General features: G+C 62.3%; 1 protein-coding gene across 1 annotated transcript; it reads left to right on the top strand.

Moving 5' to 3' along the window:
• The first annotated feature begins 833 nt into the window (after positions 1-833).
• QSOX1 (quiescin sulfhydryl oxidase 1) lies at positions 834-11,406 on the top strand. The gene is made up of 12 exons (XM_042033895.1): positions 834-1,120; positions 3,302-3,402; positions 4,696-4,744; positions 4,924-5,026; positions 5,823-5,913; positions 6,142-6,287; positions 6,702-6,839; positions 6,980-7,109; positions 8,935-9,057; positions 9,168-9,312; positions 9,552-9,731; positions 10,120-11,406. The coding sequence occupies exons 1-12, from the start codon at positions 844-846 to the stop codon at positions 10,848-10,850; spliced, it is 2,214 nt and encodes a 737-aa protein (XP_041889829.1). The 5' UTR covers positions 834-843; the 3' UTR covers positions 10,851-11,406.
• The last annotated feature ends 5,214 nt before the right edge of the window (positions 11,407-16,620 follow it).

Here is a 16,620-nt window from a genome sequence, read left to right on the forward strand (position 1 = left end):
TTCTCTGGTCAGCCTGTGCCAGGGCCTCACCACCCTCACAGGTGATGATATTTCTAATATCTAATCTAAGTCTCAGTTTGAAGACATTCCATTGAAGGGGCCACTGGGGATGGAAGGCTGCTTTTTTTAGATGTAGAGCTGGATTTTGTGTGTGTCACTGGATATCCTTGCTGGGCATCCCTGGCAGGGTTGGGGAGAGGGCAGGGATGTCTCCAGGGTCCCCATTCCACAGGATGTCCAGGTGGCGCCCAGTGACGCTGGCTGATGTCAGGGCATCTGACCAGGGCACTACCCTCAGGGTGCCCATGATGGTGGCAACGTGCGTTTTGGGGCTGAATCAGCTGCCTTCGCCATTGCAGAATCACAGGTTCATTTAGGTTGGAAAAGACCGCTGCGATCGTCAAGTCCGGCCTGTGACCCAACACCCCCTTGTCAACCAGGCCACGGCACTCAGTGCCACATCCACACTTTCCTTAAACACCTCCAGGGACGGTGACTCCACCGCCTCCCTGGGCAGCCCTCACTTTATCAGAACTGTATCATTTTATGCCATTTGTCCCCTCACGGAAGGGCAACACTGCAGCAAAGGGCGGGGAGGGGAGTACTGGGCCCCCTCCCCGTGATAGGGGGGCGCCGAGAGGGGCCGGGGGCTCTCGGGGGGGGGGCCGGGGGGGCTGGGGGGGGGGGGCCGGGGGGGCTGTGGGGGCTGTGGGGTGTTCGTGCCCCTCCCGGGGCGGGGGTTCCCCGCGCTGTCCCCGCCCCGGCCCCGCCCCGGGGGCGGCGCTCCGGCGACTCCGGGCGCTAAAGGCGGCGGCGGCGGCGGCGCGGGCGGCCTGGCGGGCGATGTGGCGGCGGCTCCGCGCCGGGGGTCGCGGGGGCCCGGCGGCTCTCCCGCCGCTCCTGCTGCTCCTCCTGCTGCTTCTCCTGCTGCTCCGGGTGCCCGCGGCGCGGCCCGGCCGCCTCTACTCGGCCGCTGACCCCCTGGAGCTGCTGGGGCCGGGGGCGGAGGGGCGGCTGCTGGGCTCCACCAGCGCCTGGGCCGTCGAGTTCTTCGCCTCCTGGTGCGGGCACTGCATCCACTTCGCGCCCACATGGCGGGCCCTGGCCCACGACATCCGCGGTGAGTCCCCGGCCCCGCTGTCCCCGCTTCTCCCCATCCCCGCCTGCCCGCCCCATCGGCGGCCCCATCCCTCCCTGTGCCCTTGACCTTTTTAGCCCCCACCCCTTATCCGTGTCTCTGTCCTCTTCCATCAGCACGCCGTTTAATCCCCGTATCTCTGCCCCTGCGCCCTTAAATGCCCCCTGCGTCTCTGTCTGTTCACCCGTCAGCACCCCTAAATTCTCTTCCCTGTGCCCCTGCGCAGGGGACGTCCCACTTCCCCTCCAGGAGCATCCTGGCATCCCTCCTGCGTCCTTGCCCCGTCGTCCTTCTCCTCTCCGCCCACATTCTTGAATCCTCCCTGCATCCTCGTCCCCGTCAGCATCCCTGCATCCTCTCTGTGCCCTTCCCACCACCGTCCCTCTGTCCGCTCTGCCCTGCCCTCCTTCAGCTCCCCAAAACCCCCCTGCGGCCCAGCTCCAGCCTCCCTGGATTGTCAGCCTGCTGGGAAGGCCCAGCTCCCTGCCGCTGTCCAGGTTTCCCCCCCCTCCCCCCGATATCCAGGCCTGGCTTAGCAGTATCCCTGGACCCGCTTTGGTAGGGAGACGCTCAGGTGGAGCCTGCCCCAGGCATAGGGGGTCCCACTGCCCCCCAGACCACCCCGCAGCCCCGCTCCTCCCGGTGCCTGCAGGGATGGGGACGGCAGGTTGCTGGGCGCTGATCCCAGCTGGTTTGTTCCCAGCTTTGACCTTGATGCCTGGCCTGGCTGGTGCCAGCCGTGCCTGGGGACCCGCACACCCCGCTGCTGGGCCCCTCGTCCTCGTGCCGGGACTCATCCTGCCTCCCCCGGCATCCCGGGGTGCTTCTCCCTGTTATTGCGCTAATTGATACAGCGCGGCGGTGCCGGGTGAGTCAGGGGGCCGGCCGGGCGGGCATCCCGTCCGTCCCTCCGAGGGGATGCCGTCCCTCCCTGGGGATGCCGTCAGAGCTCCCCGACGGGCAGGATGTGAGGAATGGGGTGCGTGTGCCCGGGCCCCGCGGGGGAATGCCGGCTCTCCTGGCCCCTCTCCAGAGAGGGCTCCCCGCTCCGGAGGCCGGAGCGCCGATGGTGTGCCCGTGGAGGCAGGGCGGGGAAGCCGCCCCCGTGCTGCGCAGCGTCCTCGCTGCCATTCCCACGGCTGGATTCTCGTAGGAGTGGGCTGGACGGGGAGGATGCCAGGGTGAGCCGCGGGCACCACGTGCCGCTGAGTCCAGGAGCGTGCCTCCTCCCTGCAGCAGGGCTTGTCACCAGCCCTCCTGTGCCACGAGTGCCAGGGCGGTGGGAAGCAGCTCACCTGTCCCGTCTCCTGAGACACGGGGTGGTGTGTCCCTGCCTCCAGCATGCTTACACCTGGGGCAGCACAGGCTCCATCTGCGTGCCAGTGCCATGTCCCTCCCTGTCTCACTCTAAGGACAGGCTGGACATTCTCCAGCTTGTGTCCTTTACGCTAAAAAGAAGCCATTTCAGAGCTTTATTCTCCATTTTCCTGCTGGTTTTCAGAGCCTGCTGTTTAAAATGCCTCCATGCCCTCTTTTGTTCATCTGTTTTACCCCAGGGACCCGCTGCTCTTCACTGGGGAGATGGTGGGGAGTCACAAATGGGGAGTGGGTGCTCAGAACCTGGGCGGGCTCTGCTGCAGTGCCCTGGCCTGGCTGCTGGTTTTGGGTTGTTCCCTCTTGGTTATCAGCTGTGCCCTTGGTGTGGGGTGAGACAAGCCAGAGCCCGTGTTCCTTGCTCTCCCCGAGCTGCGGTTAGCCATCCCTCCCCTTCTCCTGGTGTCCTCTTCCCGGGAGCTGGGGCAGAGGTTGGACAGGCAGAACCAGCCAGGCAGGCGGCATTGGGCAGAGCTGCCTGTGCTCTGGCGCTGGCAGGGCAGGGCGTGCAAAGCCAGCTCCCGCCTCACACGGCTTTCCCTGTGCTCCTGCTGCCCGGAAAGTAGGGCACCACACACCAGGACGGACCACAGCCCCGGGTGTTCAGGCTTGGAAACCATTGGTCGCTGCCCTGCGAGGGGCAAGCAGCAGTTTGGGACAGGAGGGTCTCTGCCACTGGCACAGCAGGAGATCCCTCCTGTCTCTGCTGCAGGCAGCTGTGGGGAGGAGGGCGGTTTTTGGGGCTGTGGGGGTGCTGAGCTATGCTGACCTCACCCTCTGTCCCCACAGAGTGGAGGCCTGCAGTGATCCTGGCGGCCATTGACTGTGCCGACGAGGACAACCAGCAAGTGTGCTCTGATTTCGGGATAACCGGCTTCCCCACCATGAAGGTGAGACTGCCTGTGCCAGCTGCTTGCTGGGTTTCACTGTGCTTTGCTTTTTGGCCTGTCCCTCTCTTGCTCAATTGGACTAACAGGGCTATTGCACCAAAATACTCCCCTTGGGGCTCTGCAGGCCAGAGCTGTTTCACCCAAAACAGTGCTGTGTCCTGGCTGCGCCCAGTGCAACTGCTGGGTGATGGAGCAACGAGGAGGAGGGGAAACCAAAATGCTGCTTTGTGGCGAAACATGGAGGCTGGATCTCTGCTAGGATGAGGGAGAATCTGAATCCTGGGTTGGAAACCCTTGGGAAAGGCTGTTTGAGGGCAGAGGGAGGTTGCAGGCGCAGGTTTTGGAGGAGGGCACAGGGGTGCTGCGGGAGGTTGCATCTCCTGGGAGCCTCCTGCGGTGGCTGGCAAGGAGCCATCCCTCCTGCTGGGCCTGTGCCCAGCCCTTTAGCTGTGTCAACACACTGCTCTGCAGAACCTCCCGCTGCAAACAGAGCCTTGCTCCAGCACGAGCAGTGAAGCAAAAGTGCTCCAGGTGCTACAGGCAGCAGTTAAAACCAGGATTGCCTTGAGATGGAATGGGTAGCGATAAGGGTTTTATCAGACATGCCCTCAGTCCCAGTTTACAGGCCCAGCTCCAGGTGGGGTCAGATTTGGGGTTTTCCAGGCAGGTTGGCTTGGCCCCAGCCCTACCCTGGGGTCTTATCGAGCACTGCCCTGGGACACTGATGGAAACATCTCCCGGGGCTGGGAGGTGTGCTGATGTGGCCGTGCCAAGAAGTCACTTGCTTCACATCCTGTCCCTGCCAAGCACCTTTTGCAAACAGCCCCAGCTCCCAGCCCAGCCTGCAAAGCAAACACCTGGCTTATGCAACCTGGTGTAGCTGCTCTGGCTCTACCCTGGCTACTGGAGCCACTTTGGGAGGCTGGGAGTGGGAAAACCCCCTATTTTCTGCTTTGTCAGAGCTCTGGGGCAGGGAGACTGGTTTGCAGGACTGGGAAGGTTCCAGCTGCCTCCCTAGAGACACCTGCTCCATTGCCTGCCAGTGCTCAGCCCTTGGCCAGACATGGCTCCCAGCCCGTGCCTGCATCCCTCCCCTCTGGGGGTGCCCCGAAAGATGGGGCCACAGCTGGAAGCTTCCTCTGTGCTGGCTGATGTCAGCTGGCATTCTGCAGTGTTGTGGGGAAACTGAGGCAGAGCTGATCTACAGGGAGCCTCAGCCTGCTGGGTTGCACTTCCTCATGTCCCACTCCAAACACTCACTCCAGTTTCCCCTTGTGTTTTTTTCCCTTTCAGTTCTTCAGAGCTTTTAGCAAGAAGCCAGAGGATGGGATAAGGATTACCAGTGAGTATTCAGAGCCATGGGGTTTTTTACCCCAGATGTGAACGGCCCTGCTGCCCACACCTCCCACACGCTGGAATATCTGGGAGCTCTGAGGTGGCAGCTCCAGGCAGCTTCCCTCGGCTCGGCCCCTGGGATCGGCTTCCCCAGGACCGACCCCTTGGTGTCGTGTCCCCCTGCAGATCCCAGTGCCACCGTTGAGGATCTGCGCCATGCCATCATCACCAACCTCGAGCAGAGCCAAGATGCCTGGCCACCCGCCTGTCCTCCGCTGGAGCCAGCAAGGTAGGGGCAGCAGGAGGCCAGGATGGCCTCTGTCCCATGGGGAGCAGGTTTCTGGGGAAATCCTGAACCCAAAATGAGCAAGCAGCAGCTGCTGCATCATGCACGTTCCAGGGAGACACAGATGACCTGGCCAGGGCAGAGCCATTTCCATCGCCCAAATGAGATGGGGCCATATTGTTGCGTCTCCTAATGAACCTGCTCATCAGCTCCACTTAGAGCAAGCAATTCCTGGGCCCCAAATTCTTTGGGACATGGCAGTGTCATGCCATGCTGAATGAGGCTGCGTTAGAAGCTTTCTCCTGTCCTGAAAAAGGGTTTTTTTGATAGCATACAATTTTGTTGGTATCTGAGTTGTCCTTGCTGGATGCAAACAGTTGCTGCATTGTCCTGAGAAGGAGCCTTTGGATTTCCCAAAGCAATGGTCGAGCCAGGCACATGCCTCAGGTATTCTGGTGCCTCTATGTCTTAGCCAAAAAAACCCCAGCCCTGGTTCAACTTCATTGATGTTTTTTCCCCTGGGCGAGCGTGCAGCTTCCCCCTGCCCTGCCCTGCCCTGCCTGTGCTTTGTTTTCTACCTCCTTGGCCAAGCCCCGTGGGTTTTCTCAAAGCCTGCGAACCAGAGCAGAAAGGGAGGCTGGAAGCTGCAGCAGGAGGCATTGCCTGCTGGGTGGGGCTGAGCCTGCCCCAGCAGTCCCTGCCAGATGCCAGCGGGCGAGGGTCGAGCTCCCCGTGCGTGGGAGGGCGGAGCGTCCTGCTGATGCCGAGGCACCTGCTGCCGTCCTGCTCTCTCTTGCAGCGCGGAGGAGGTCCGTACCTTCTTCCAGAGGAACAAGGACCAGTACTTGGCACTCATCTTCGAGAAGAGCAACTCCTTCGTGGGCAGAGAGGTGGGTACAGCTACATTTATCCCCCATTTCTCTTGGAGCCTGTGTCCCTTGGTGCCTGATAATTCCCAGGCGCCTTTGGCGGGGCAGCTCTCTTCAGGCAGCCTTCCTGCCCAGCTTGCACACAGCTTAGCCAGTGCCAAATGTTACACAGGGCACTGAACAGCTCTGCTGCATCCCTGGTGGGGCTGGGGAATCCCTCTGCCCCCCATCTGACCCCGGGGCTTGCAGGTGGCCCTGGACATGCTGCAGTACGAGAACATTGCGGTGAGGAGGGTGCTGAGCACCGAGGAGGAGCTCGTGGAGAAGTTCAGCGTCACCACCTTCCCCTCGGGATACTTGCTGCTCCGCAACGGCTCCTTCTCCCGCCTGCCTGTGTGAGTGTGGGACACGGCAGGGTGGCTCCGGGCATGCTGGTGGGGTGCCAGCCTTGTGCCCATCTCTCTGTGCTCCTCTGTAGTTGTGGGAAGGCGCATCAGGAAGGAGACATGGCTGGGTAGGGGAGGCTGGGCACTGAACTGCATTGCCAGCCCTGGCTGGAGCTGGCAGAAGGGAAAATCCTTGTGACTGAGCCATCCCATTGCCACACCTGCCTGGAGGTGGCATGACATGGCTACCTGGGGCTCAGTCCTGTTCCAAGGTGCATGTGGGCAGGTGGAGAGTATGGCCCACCATGCGCTCCCTGCCCAGGCCCGAATTACCCACTCGGCTGAGCCTTCTTCTCTTTTGCTTCCTTCCTTGGGGTCGGGTTTGGGAGGGAAGAGGGACTCAGGGCTTCTCCTTCCCGGCAGGCACATAGAGGCACGCTCCTTCTACACCTACTACCTGCGCACGCTGGCGGGCATCACCCGCGGCTCCTACAAGCTGAACACCACGGCCAGCACCGCCAACGACACCGACCACGCGTCCCAGCCGCTGCGAGCCGACCGGTCAGAGCCCTCACCCTGCTGGGGACACCGGGGCTGGGGGGTGCCAGGGGGGGCGAAGGGCTGAGACATTCCTTCCCTGGGAAAACCCCTGGTGTGGATGAAGGTGCTGATGGAGCCTCATGTTGCGCTGCCCTCCCCAGCTCCAAGCTGTACATGGCCGACCTGGAGTCCGCGCTGCACTACTCGCTGCGGGTGGAGGCTGCCCGTGCCTCCGCGCTGGCCGGAGCCCAGCTGGCCGCCTTCAAGTGCTACGTGGCCACGCTGGTGAAGGTGAGGAGCTCTGCGTGTCGGGAGAGGAGCTGCCTGTGCCTCCTTGTCCGTTCATGCAATGCAAACACAGTGTGGGCCACCGTGTCCCAGTGCTCGTGGGTAGTGAAGCATGGCAGTCCCAGGTGTGGGCCCTGTGTCCCGGTGCTCAGTGTACGGCATGGCTGCTGTCAGGCTGTCCCTGTCCCTGCAGATCTCCACACTCAGCCCAAAGTCCCAGTGGGAGCTACGAGGCGGTGCTGGAGTGCTTCAAACAAGATGCGTGCTGCCGGCTTTGGTGGCAGTGGGATCGGCACTTGCAGGAGGTGTTGAGGCAGGAGGTCTTTTCAGAAGAGAGGCTGTCACCTGCTGGGGTGTCAGAGATGGCCACAGGGGTTTGTCACTCTGATCTGGATGCTCGGCTCAGGGAGCCAATCTGCAGGCTCCTTTGATAATAGTCCAGGAAAGGAACTCCCACTCTGAGTCAGGCTCCAGACAAGCCTAATTTAAGGTCTCCTTTTTCCTTCTATGTTGGGCCTGGCAGAGCTGAAGTGAGTGAGAGCCTTGAGCCAGCACAAGCAGGGCAGTTTAATTTCCTGCTGCGATGGAGTCCTGCTGCCTCTGGCTGTTTCCTCCGCCGGGCCTGCAGGGGCCCTGTCTCCATCTCAGTGCCTGTCACAGCCTAGGCTGCTTGGCAGACTGGGGCCGTGCCCTCCTTTGCTCCTTCCTTTGTCAGCCAGGGTCTCACACTCAGTTTGGACCTCACTGATGTGCAAGACACCCCTTGCTCCCACCCCCATCTGCTCTGTCCCAAGAAACAGCTCCAAACACGTGCCTCAGACCTTCATGTGGCTCCTCTGCTTGCCCCCAACCATTGCCCTCGCTCTTTCTCCCTTGAATGTGAACTACGGAGATAGGAAAATAAACCCCCATGGCACCAGCTCCCTGCCCGTGGGTACAGGTGTGCTGGGGTGGGGAGCAGCACTGGTTTTATTTGATCCATTTTCAATTCTCCCCGCAAACCTTCCCCTCGATGAGCTGGAGCAGTGGGTGGTGGGTGCTGGTGCTTCCCCGAGGATGCTGAGCCCGCGCTGCCATTGCCCTGCTCATCCACAGGACGGAGCATCGTCCCCAGGATTGCCAGCCCAGGGCTCAGCCTGGGGGAGCTCAGCCAGCAGGTCCCAGCCTTAACTCTTGCATTCCCAAGAGATATTAAAGGAAAGGAGAGGGGGGAAACGTGGAAATAAGTGGTTCCTGGGGGCAGGGGATCGCACAGCAAAGCCTCCTGTCCAAGGAGTCGGGGACACTGTGCAGCGGAACTGTCAGGTCACAGATCATTCCCGTGCAAATTTGGCTCTTCTCATGTGATTCCCCATGGGCCTGGGAGGAAGAACAGCTCAGACTTAGCAAACTCCTCCTTCCTTTCGCTTCTCCATCACTTCTGTGTGCTGGTGTCTCCTCCTGCCCACAGGTCGATCCCTCTGTCCGTCTGTCCGGTGGTGGCATGGGCTGCCAGGCTGCTCGTCTCCCGGGAGTGGTTTTAAAGTGCAGCTGCTAATCGGCTTTGCCAGACTTATGGACAGAGTGGCTTTTTGCCTCCCTCAGTTGGGGCTGGGGTTTGGAGCCTGAACATGCACACAGGGGACTTGCCACCCAGGGGGGGGACAAGCTGCAGCTCCCAGCCCCTGGGAGATAGGCACCAAAACCTTGCCAGGACCTCGCTGCCCTCCAGCACAGAGGATGCTGGTGCTGCCCAGTGCCTGTCCTGGTGAGCCAGGGGTGCCTGTGGGCTGCCCTGCTGCTCCCAGGATGGAGTCTGTTTTTTCTCAGCCCTCTTCCCCCTCTGCAGTACTTCCCGGGGCGCCCCTGTGTGCAGACCTACCTGCAGACCCTGGATGCCTGGCTGAGGAACTGGACAGAGCCCGAGCTGCCCCGCACCGTTTTGAAGGAGGCCATGAAGAATAACAGAGACGTAAGATGCCCGTGGGCACCCCCAGCCCCTGCTCTCCTTACCCCTGCCCCTTGCCCCCCAGGCTGGCATTGCCTGCCAGCCCCATCACACCGTGTCCATCTGTCCACCAGGCCTCCCACCCCTCCGTGCTCCCCACCAACGTGACGTGGGTGGGCTGCCAGGGCAGTGAACGCCACTTCCGTGGCTACCCTTGTGGGCTCTGGACCATCTTCCATCTGCTGACTGTCCAGGCTGCCCAGAACGGTCCTGACAAAGGTATTGGTGTCCCTGGGGGCATCAGGGGCTCAGGGAGGGAGTCCCCAGGTAGGCTCTGGCATGGATAGGGATGCTGCATGTGGACAAAGGTTTGTTTCTCCCCTTCTTCATCTCATCCAGGGGCAGTTTCCGTGGGGGACGAGAGACAGAGAGTTGGGGTGTGGGGTTGCTACCTCAGCCATGGGACCGTGGTGGTGGCACTGGGGTCCAGCCTCACCCCCGTGCTCTGCCTCCCTCAGAGTTGCCCCTGGAGGTGCTGAGCACCATGCGCTGCTACGTCCGGCACTTCTTCGGCTGCCAGGAGTGCGCCGAGCACTTCGAGGCCATGGCGGCCGAGTCCATGGACAGGGTGGCCAGCAGGGAGGAGGCTGTCCTCTGGCTCTGGTCCCACCACAACAAGGTCAACGCTCGCCTGGCGGGTAAGGGGGGCTGCCACGAGGGCAGTCGGAGCGGCTTCCTGAGGGAAAAGGGGAGGTGAGGTGGAGGAACGTCCCTCCTCCTGGACGGATCTGGGAAATGGCTGCAGGGTGCAGCAGCGGGGACATCCTGCTGTCATTGTCCCCCGTCCCAGGGGACAGCAGCTGGTCACGCAGCGTCAGACTGCCCTGGAGATGCAGCTGGATCTTACATGCTCCTTACAGGGAGCTTCCCAAAGCTGCTGTTTGCCCACGGAGGGACCCTTCCTCCCGAGGTGGCTCCTCCAAATGTCCCCATCCCCAGCTGCTGGATTCTCCGGGGGGTGTTCATACCGGGGGAGGGAGTATCACACGTCCCCTCTAACCCCCTTGCTGGCTCCGGTCCCTGCAGGAGGTGACACCGAGGACCCCATGTTCCCCAAGCTGCAGTGGCCTCCGCCGGACCTGTGTCCGCAGTGCCACAAGGAGGAGCGGGGGGTCCATGCCTGGGAGCAGCCGGCCGTGGTCACGTTCCTCAAGGCACACTTCTCCCCGGCCAACATCTACATGGACTATGCCGAGGCCGACCCCATCCCCGCGGCCAGGGAGGGGACCGGGGCCAGGCTGGGCACGGAGGGCCCGCGAGAGGAGAGGGGGAGAGCAGACGAGGAGGAAAAGGAGACGGAGGCAGAGGCGAGAGTCCCGGGGCGCCCGGGCTCGCCCGAGCCGCGGCGCCCCAGCATCGTGCGGCTGAACCCCAAGCTGCGGGAGGGGGGCGAGGACATCGTGGACCTGGATTCCTTCAGCGAGCAGCACTTCAAGAGCCAGGCGCTGCGAGCGGCCGCGGGCCGGCGCCGGCGCATCAGCAAGCGGGACACCATCGCCCTGGGCCGCGGTGCCGCGGCGGGCAGGGAGCGCCGGCGCGCCCCCGGCGTCCTGCTCCGGGAGGAGGAGGAGGATGCTGGGGAGGGCCTGCGGAGGAGCCCCTGGCTGCGGGTGCTCGGCTTGGGCTTCTCCCGCCTGGACATCAGCCTCTGCGTGGCCCTCTACTTGCTCTCCTCCATGTGCCTCCTGGGCATGTACACCTTCTTCCGCCTGCGCACCCGCGCCCGGAAAGGCCGCCCCGGCTTCCCCGTGGCCTGACAGGGGTCGGGGGCCCGGGGGTTTTCCCCGGGTGGGCGGGCTGCTGAGTCAGGACACCCCTGGGACAGCGTTTTGTCCCACAGCGGGGAGGGGTCTGGCACATCCCCCTCGGGAGCTGCCCTGCTCAAGGCAGTTGCCTCGCCCAGGGTAGGGGGTAGAGGGCTCTTTTTGGGAGGAAGGAGGTGTCAGAGCATCCCCCTCTCAGGTCATAGTGCCGTGTTTTTGGGCGTGTGGGAGCTGGGACGCGAACGGTGGTTTGTGCGTTGGCACCCAGCTGGCCTCAAGCTCCCTGGCACTGGGCTGATTTCAAACTGGGAAGGCCAGTCCTGTGCTGGAGAGCAGCCCATTGGGGTCCAACCACTAGCAGGGCCAGGAGGGTGAAGGTTTAGCCCCAAAAAGTGGACACTGATGGGTGGGGGCAGCAGTCATGGGTTCAGATGCATTTTGTATCCCCCTGTTTGAGATGTGGCCCGGGGCCTCCCCACCTTTCCTCGCCCCCTCCCCACACCGTTGTTCATTCTCTGCTTGTCTTAGTGGAATAAATTATTTTTGCCGACGCCTGCCCTGCTGTGTCGGCTGGTCCCTGCCACGTGGGCATGCTGGACTACCACCCCCCATTCCTGCTGTCCCTGCTCCCACCTCCCCCCCATCCCGGGAAGAGCACTTGGTTTAAAAATCCTTTCAATATTTTTAATTATTGTGGTATGTTTTCTCCTGCCTTCTCCTTCGGGATGATGCACCTCTGGCCAGCTGCCCCCCCCGTACAGCTGCTACATCCCCAGGGCTGGGATGGCTCATGGTTTCTCCTCAAGCAGGGGAGGAAGATGAGGCATGTGGGGGCCAGGAAGCTGATGGAAAAAAAGTTGGCACGAGCTGTGGAGCTGGAGTTCGGTGCTGACCGTGCCTGTGGTCCGGAGCAGGGAGACACACGGCAGCATCCCTGGGGACCAGGACTTCCGTGGGTGTGGGCCCCCTGTGCCTGTCCCCGATTCTCTCTGCCCTTTTATCCTTGTTAGGAATCATTAAGGAAAATGGTTGTTTTCCAGAGCCGGGGCCGGGGCCATCTGCTCTCCCAGCACTGCCTAAATCCCCCTGTAACAAATTCATTGGGATTATGCTGCCCTCCCTTAATCCTGGCCCATCCCCCCGCGTGGGGGATTTAAAAGGATTAGAGCCCGGCCGATAATAAACTTTATTAAGGGGGGAGGGGGGGTGTCAATCCGATTTGGAGCCTTTTTCTTGATATCTTCACTTTGCCCAGGTGGGAGGCGAGGACCGGCAGGATGGGGAGGAGGGGGCCCGGCTCTGCTGCTGCCCTGGCTCCGGGAGCTCTGGCTCCGTCAGCCCTTCCTCCCTCACCTGCCCGTGAAATAAATTTTCTCTCTCCATCTCTCCTTTAATGTTTGTGCGTGGTCACGCCTCCAGGCGTTGTGGGGCTGGCACCCCTGTCCTGCCACCTCTGGCCCACTCGGCCTTGGCCATGTCCCTTGAGCGGGTACTCGGTGGGCTCGTCCCAGCGCGGAGCAGGGCTGAGTTCCCCCGGCCGGGGCTGGCCCTGCCCACTACGGGTGATGGATGGGGAAGGGCTCATCGCTGCAGCCCTGCTGCCTCCTTCTCCTTGATTTCCCTGGGGGGTTCGCCCCCAACATCAATAACCCCCCGTGCACCCCCTTCCCTACCAGCTGCTCCTCCGTGTGGGACCGAGGGATCGCGATGTGGGGCTGCCCGTGGTTACCTCAGCCCCAAAATACCTCGGCGGGATGGGCAGGGGGTGCAGCAGGTGGGTGAGGGGGATTAGGGCTGGGGAGGTGGGCGCTGCCGGAAGGGGGTTAGCGGGATGCCCAGATTAGCAGCCCCGACAGGCCCGCAGCCTAAAGCGGCAGGAAAAAGAGAGTCTGCTAAATAGACTTTCCGTAATCCTGTTTGGTGCTGTCCCAATCCTCCCGGCCCCGGCTCTCCCGGGCTGTGGCACCGGGGTGTCCCCCTCCAACACCTGGGGAGCCCCAGTGCAGGGCACAAAGGGGCCAGGCCGCTGCAGGGCTCGGAGTGTCCCCCGCACGGTGGCCCCTGTCAGGATGGCTTGGGGACAGGCCAGCACCCCGGCGCTGCACAGCGGGAGCATCGGGCTGCTGCGGCCGCACCCGCAGGTGGGACAGGCTGTCCTGGGGGCCCCACTCCGAGCCCCCGGGGTGCCTTCCCTGCTGGGGTTGCCCCTTCCCGGCACTGCCACGAGCCCGGGGGTCCCTGGGGCTAATTACCCAAATGGCCACAGGCTGGCGCGAGGCGGCCGCTATTCCCTAATACAATTTGCCCTCAAGTGCAATTTAATTTTCCGTGAGGTCGGTGGCCAGCCCCCCGCACACTCAGCCACCTTCCCACCCCTTCAGCGCTCTCTCCTTCCAGCCTTGCACCTCTTCCCTTTCCCTCCTCGGCACAGGGAAGAGCCTTTCTCCGCCGGCATTCCCTCTCCACCCACGGTCCGGCCATAAAATCACCGGGGGTTCTCTGAGCGCCGATTAATTTTCAATTACAATTAGCAACGCCCCTGCCCGCGAGGGGAGAGGCTTTCCCTGGCTGCTGGTGAGTACCCGGGTCTCGATGTGCTTGTGCTCGCTGCAGGCCAGTCCTGGCGATAGGGATGTGTGTGGGAGGGGGTAATTATTGGGATAATTCAGAGGTGGGGAGCAGTGGGGGCTCGAGGCGCTACAGCCGATGCTGCCCAGAGGGGAGGTGGCCTCATGCCAGAAGGTGGCTGTGGCAGCTTTGGACCTGCAAGGATGTTCCCCCCTTGGTCTGGGGGAGCTGGTTTTGTCACACGAGGGGACTCCGGGAGCTGGGCTAGCACCTGGCAAACTCGCTGCGTGGGCAGCACAAAGCCTCAGTTCCCTGGCACCCCCAAACCTGCCTCGGGTTTGCTGACTGGGACAGAGCTGCACTCGCATCCCACAGGCATGAGCCAGGAGTGTTTTTTCCCTATATTTCCTCATATTCCTTTATATTTTCCCCAATTCCGCCTTGAAACCCCCTTGTTGCACCAGGGAGCTGATGTCCCCCTCGGTGACACGGTGTCCAAGCCCTAATTCCGATGTGCCCAGGGCTGGGGCACACAAGGGGAGGCTGGGTCTGTGTCCTGTCACAGGCTTTGGGATTTACCTGCATTTTATTAACGCTCAGTCCCAGCAGGGAAGGTGTGGGAACACCATCCCTGCTCGTCTGTGGGTTTTGCATCATCGCCTCGTGCTGCTCGTGTCTTCATCTGGCTGCAGGGCTTCAGGCAATGCCGAGGAGGGAGCAGGGCATCTGTGTGGGGCCAGAGCTCCCCAAAACTGCCCCAGAAACGCAACCTGATTAAAATCGTGACATTCACCCTTCTGCGGGCTGCTCTGGGAGGAGGAGAAAGCGTGGAGGGGGGCATTTCACACCCACCACATATAACCCCCCTCCCTGGGCGCCACCAGGACCCAGCAGCATTTCGGGTGGCACAGAGGGGGTTTGCTGGGCAAGCAGCTCATGCCCATCTCAGCCACCCTCTCCTTCCTGTGAGATGGGAAAAACAAACTCAGAAGAGACCAAAAAACCCAAAGTGATCTAAAAAAGCCCCTAAAGAGACCAAAAAAAACCACCCCACTAACATAAGGAACAGATGGACAGCAGGAAGGATGGAGGAGAACAAAGCAATGCTACCAGGAGAGGAAGGGATGAAGGCTCCACTGGGAAGATGTGAGAGCGAGCACGGGGAAGATGCTCGTAGGGTGTTTTTTTTGGTAGTGGCAGCCCCCCCCCCCGGCAGCACGATGCTTCCCCAAGGTGAAGGCTCGGTGCTGCGTGGCTCCCTTTGCCCGCTCACCACTTCCATGAGTGATCCAGAGCAGGGCAGAGGGGGCTGGATCAATCTGGCAAAGCAGAGAAATGAATGAAAATTGAATTCCCCGAGGGGGGGGGGGGGGGGGGGGGAGCTGTTATCCCGGCTGAGAGATAAATCAGAGCGTGCCAGAGAGCTGGGAGACCGCGATGACTCCCAGCAGCGGTGGAATAATTAGGGAAATAGGTTGGAAATGCAAAGCAGCGGGACAGGGAGGCGATGGGGCAGCGTCCGTCTGTCCGTCTGTCCGCGCGGCCGGCTAAACTTCTCCCGTAAATCTGCCTTAGGGACCTGCCTTTCTGCGTGTTGGGAGCCACACTCCGGCTGGCTGGGGACCGGGGGGGGGACGGTGGCCCCTGCCCCGAGGGGCTGCGGAGCGCAGGGGGCCGGGGCCGGCGGGGGTGTGGGTGTGCTTAATTGACTTAAGGGCTGGAGCGTGATTTTGGGCAGACGGGTCGGGGGGGGGGTGGGATTCACCTCCCTGTGGTGGGAGGCAGATTTTGGTGTTCGCTGAACTGCAGGGTGAGCTCACTCGTGCAATGAGCACACACCGGTCCCTGCTCAAAGGTGAGAGATGAGCTGGACGGGGTTTTGCTCCTAAAAATGAAACTTTGGGGGTCAAACCCCAGCATCTCAAAGAAAAACTTCATTTTTTTCGTAAGGAACCGTCAGGCTTAATACATTTATTAGCTTTTACTACTTTTATTTTTAGCTTTTTTTCCCAGCTGCTGGCTTGTCCCACCTGTACATTTCCTGGCAGGGGAGGGTTTCAGGTTTTTTCAGGTGGGAAAAGCCTCTTCCTAACTTGCATTTCAGTGTGGAAACGAAGGCTTGGCATGAGCACACGTGAGCTGAGGGTGGCTGTGCTCTTGGCTGGGTGAGCATCCTCCCGCCCCTGCCAGAAACTGCCATGTGCCGCCCCGGGGGTCTCACCCTGCTTGGTGCTCTGGGCAGAGCGGGATGGCCCAGCACATCGGGGCTGTTTGGCACCATTGTCCCCGAGCTGGTGACACGGTGAGCATCAGGAAGGGTGATGCTCGAGGCGCCCACTCTAACTGCAGCTCCATTTCAGTGAGTTTCCTTGCTCAGCCCTTGGCTGCCAGGTACCACCACACCGGTTTCCCTCTGGCGCTGTGGGCTGGGATGCTCCAGGGTTTTCCCTCAGCAGAGCGCCATGGAGATCCTCACGGAAGCCGTAGCCACGCCGAGCCCTTTGCCCTGTGTCTTTGGCATTGCCACCCTTGTGCCACCACGGCCAGCGGGCTGTCGGGCTGGGCACACTGCAGCACCGCGGAGTTGGGCTGGCTCTTTCCATGCCCAGATGTGTCCCTGGAGAGGCACCATTGGGACAGGCCCCGGAGATGTGTTACAGCGACCTGTGGAAGCAGAGCTTGCCATGGCGGGGTGACAGCCGCTGGGCAGTAGCTCATGCTGGCGCGGGATGGTGATGCGCCGGTGTCCGCCGGAGCCAGACAAGTGCCCCTTGGCTAAGCCTCCATTCCCAGCGGCAGGAGGGGCAGGGCTGGGGCTGTGCGCCCGAACCGGGGACTCGCCAACGCCTTCCATGGAGCGGGAGAAGGTCCTTGAGCACCGAGAGCGGAGCGCGACCGCGGCCTTGGGCTCTTCCCTCGCTGTCCCCGGCGGCACCGCCGGACACGGCCCGGCCCGGGCCCCGCCCCTTCCCCGCAGGCCCCGCCCCCCGCACGAGCCCCGCCCCGGCCCAGGCCCCGCCCCCGGCGGCGCGGAGCGGGCGGTGATTGGCTGCGGGGGGCCCGGCCCGCCCCCGCCCCCCTGCGGGCGGTGACGTCAGGCGCGCTCCCCGCAGGGGAATGAATGGGAGGCGGGCGGCACCGGCGGGCACCGGCACCGGGACACGGCACCGGGACACGGCACCGGGACACGGCACCG

Source organism: Corvus kubaryi, unplaced genomic scaffold (assembly GCF_017639235.1).
Source record: "Corvus kubaryi isolate FWS band 111438036 unplaced genomic scaffold, C.kubaryi_AGA036_p1.0 37361, whole genome shotgun sequence".
NCBI classification, from domain to species: Eukaryota; Metazoa; Chordata; class Aves; order Passeriformes; family Corvidae; genus Corvus; species Corvus kubaryi.

Excerpts from the sequence above, each read along its gene's own strand:
- QSOX1 (XM_042033895.1), top strand. The coding sequence starts at position 844 with ATGTGGCGGCGGCTCCGCGCCGGGGGTCGCGGGGGCCCGGCGGCTCTC. Across the intron at positions 5,027-5,822 it reads CCTCCGCTGGAGCCAGCAAG|CGCGGAGGAGGTCCGTACCT; the intron begins GTAGGGGCAGCA and ends TCTCTCTTGCAG. Across the intron at positions 9,058-9,167 it reads CCATGAAGAATAACAGAGAC|GCCTCCCACCCCTCCGTGCT; the intron begins GTAAGATGCCCG and ends TCTGTCCACCAG.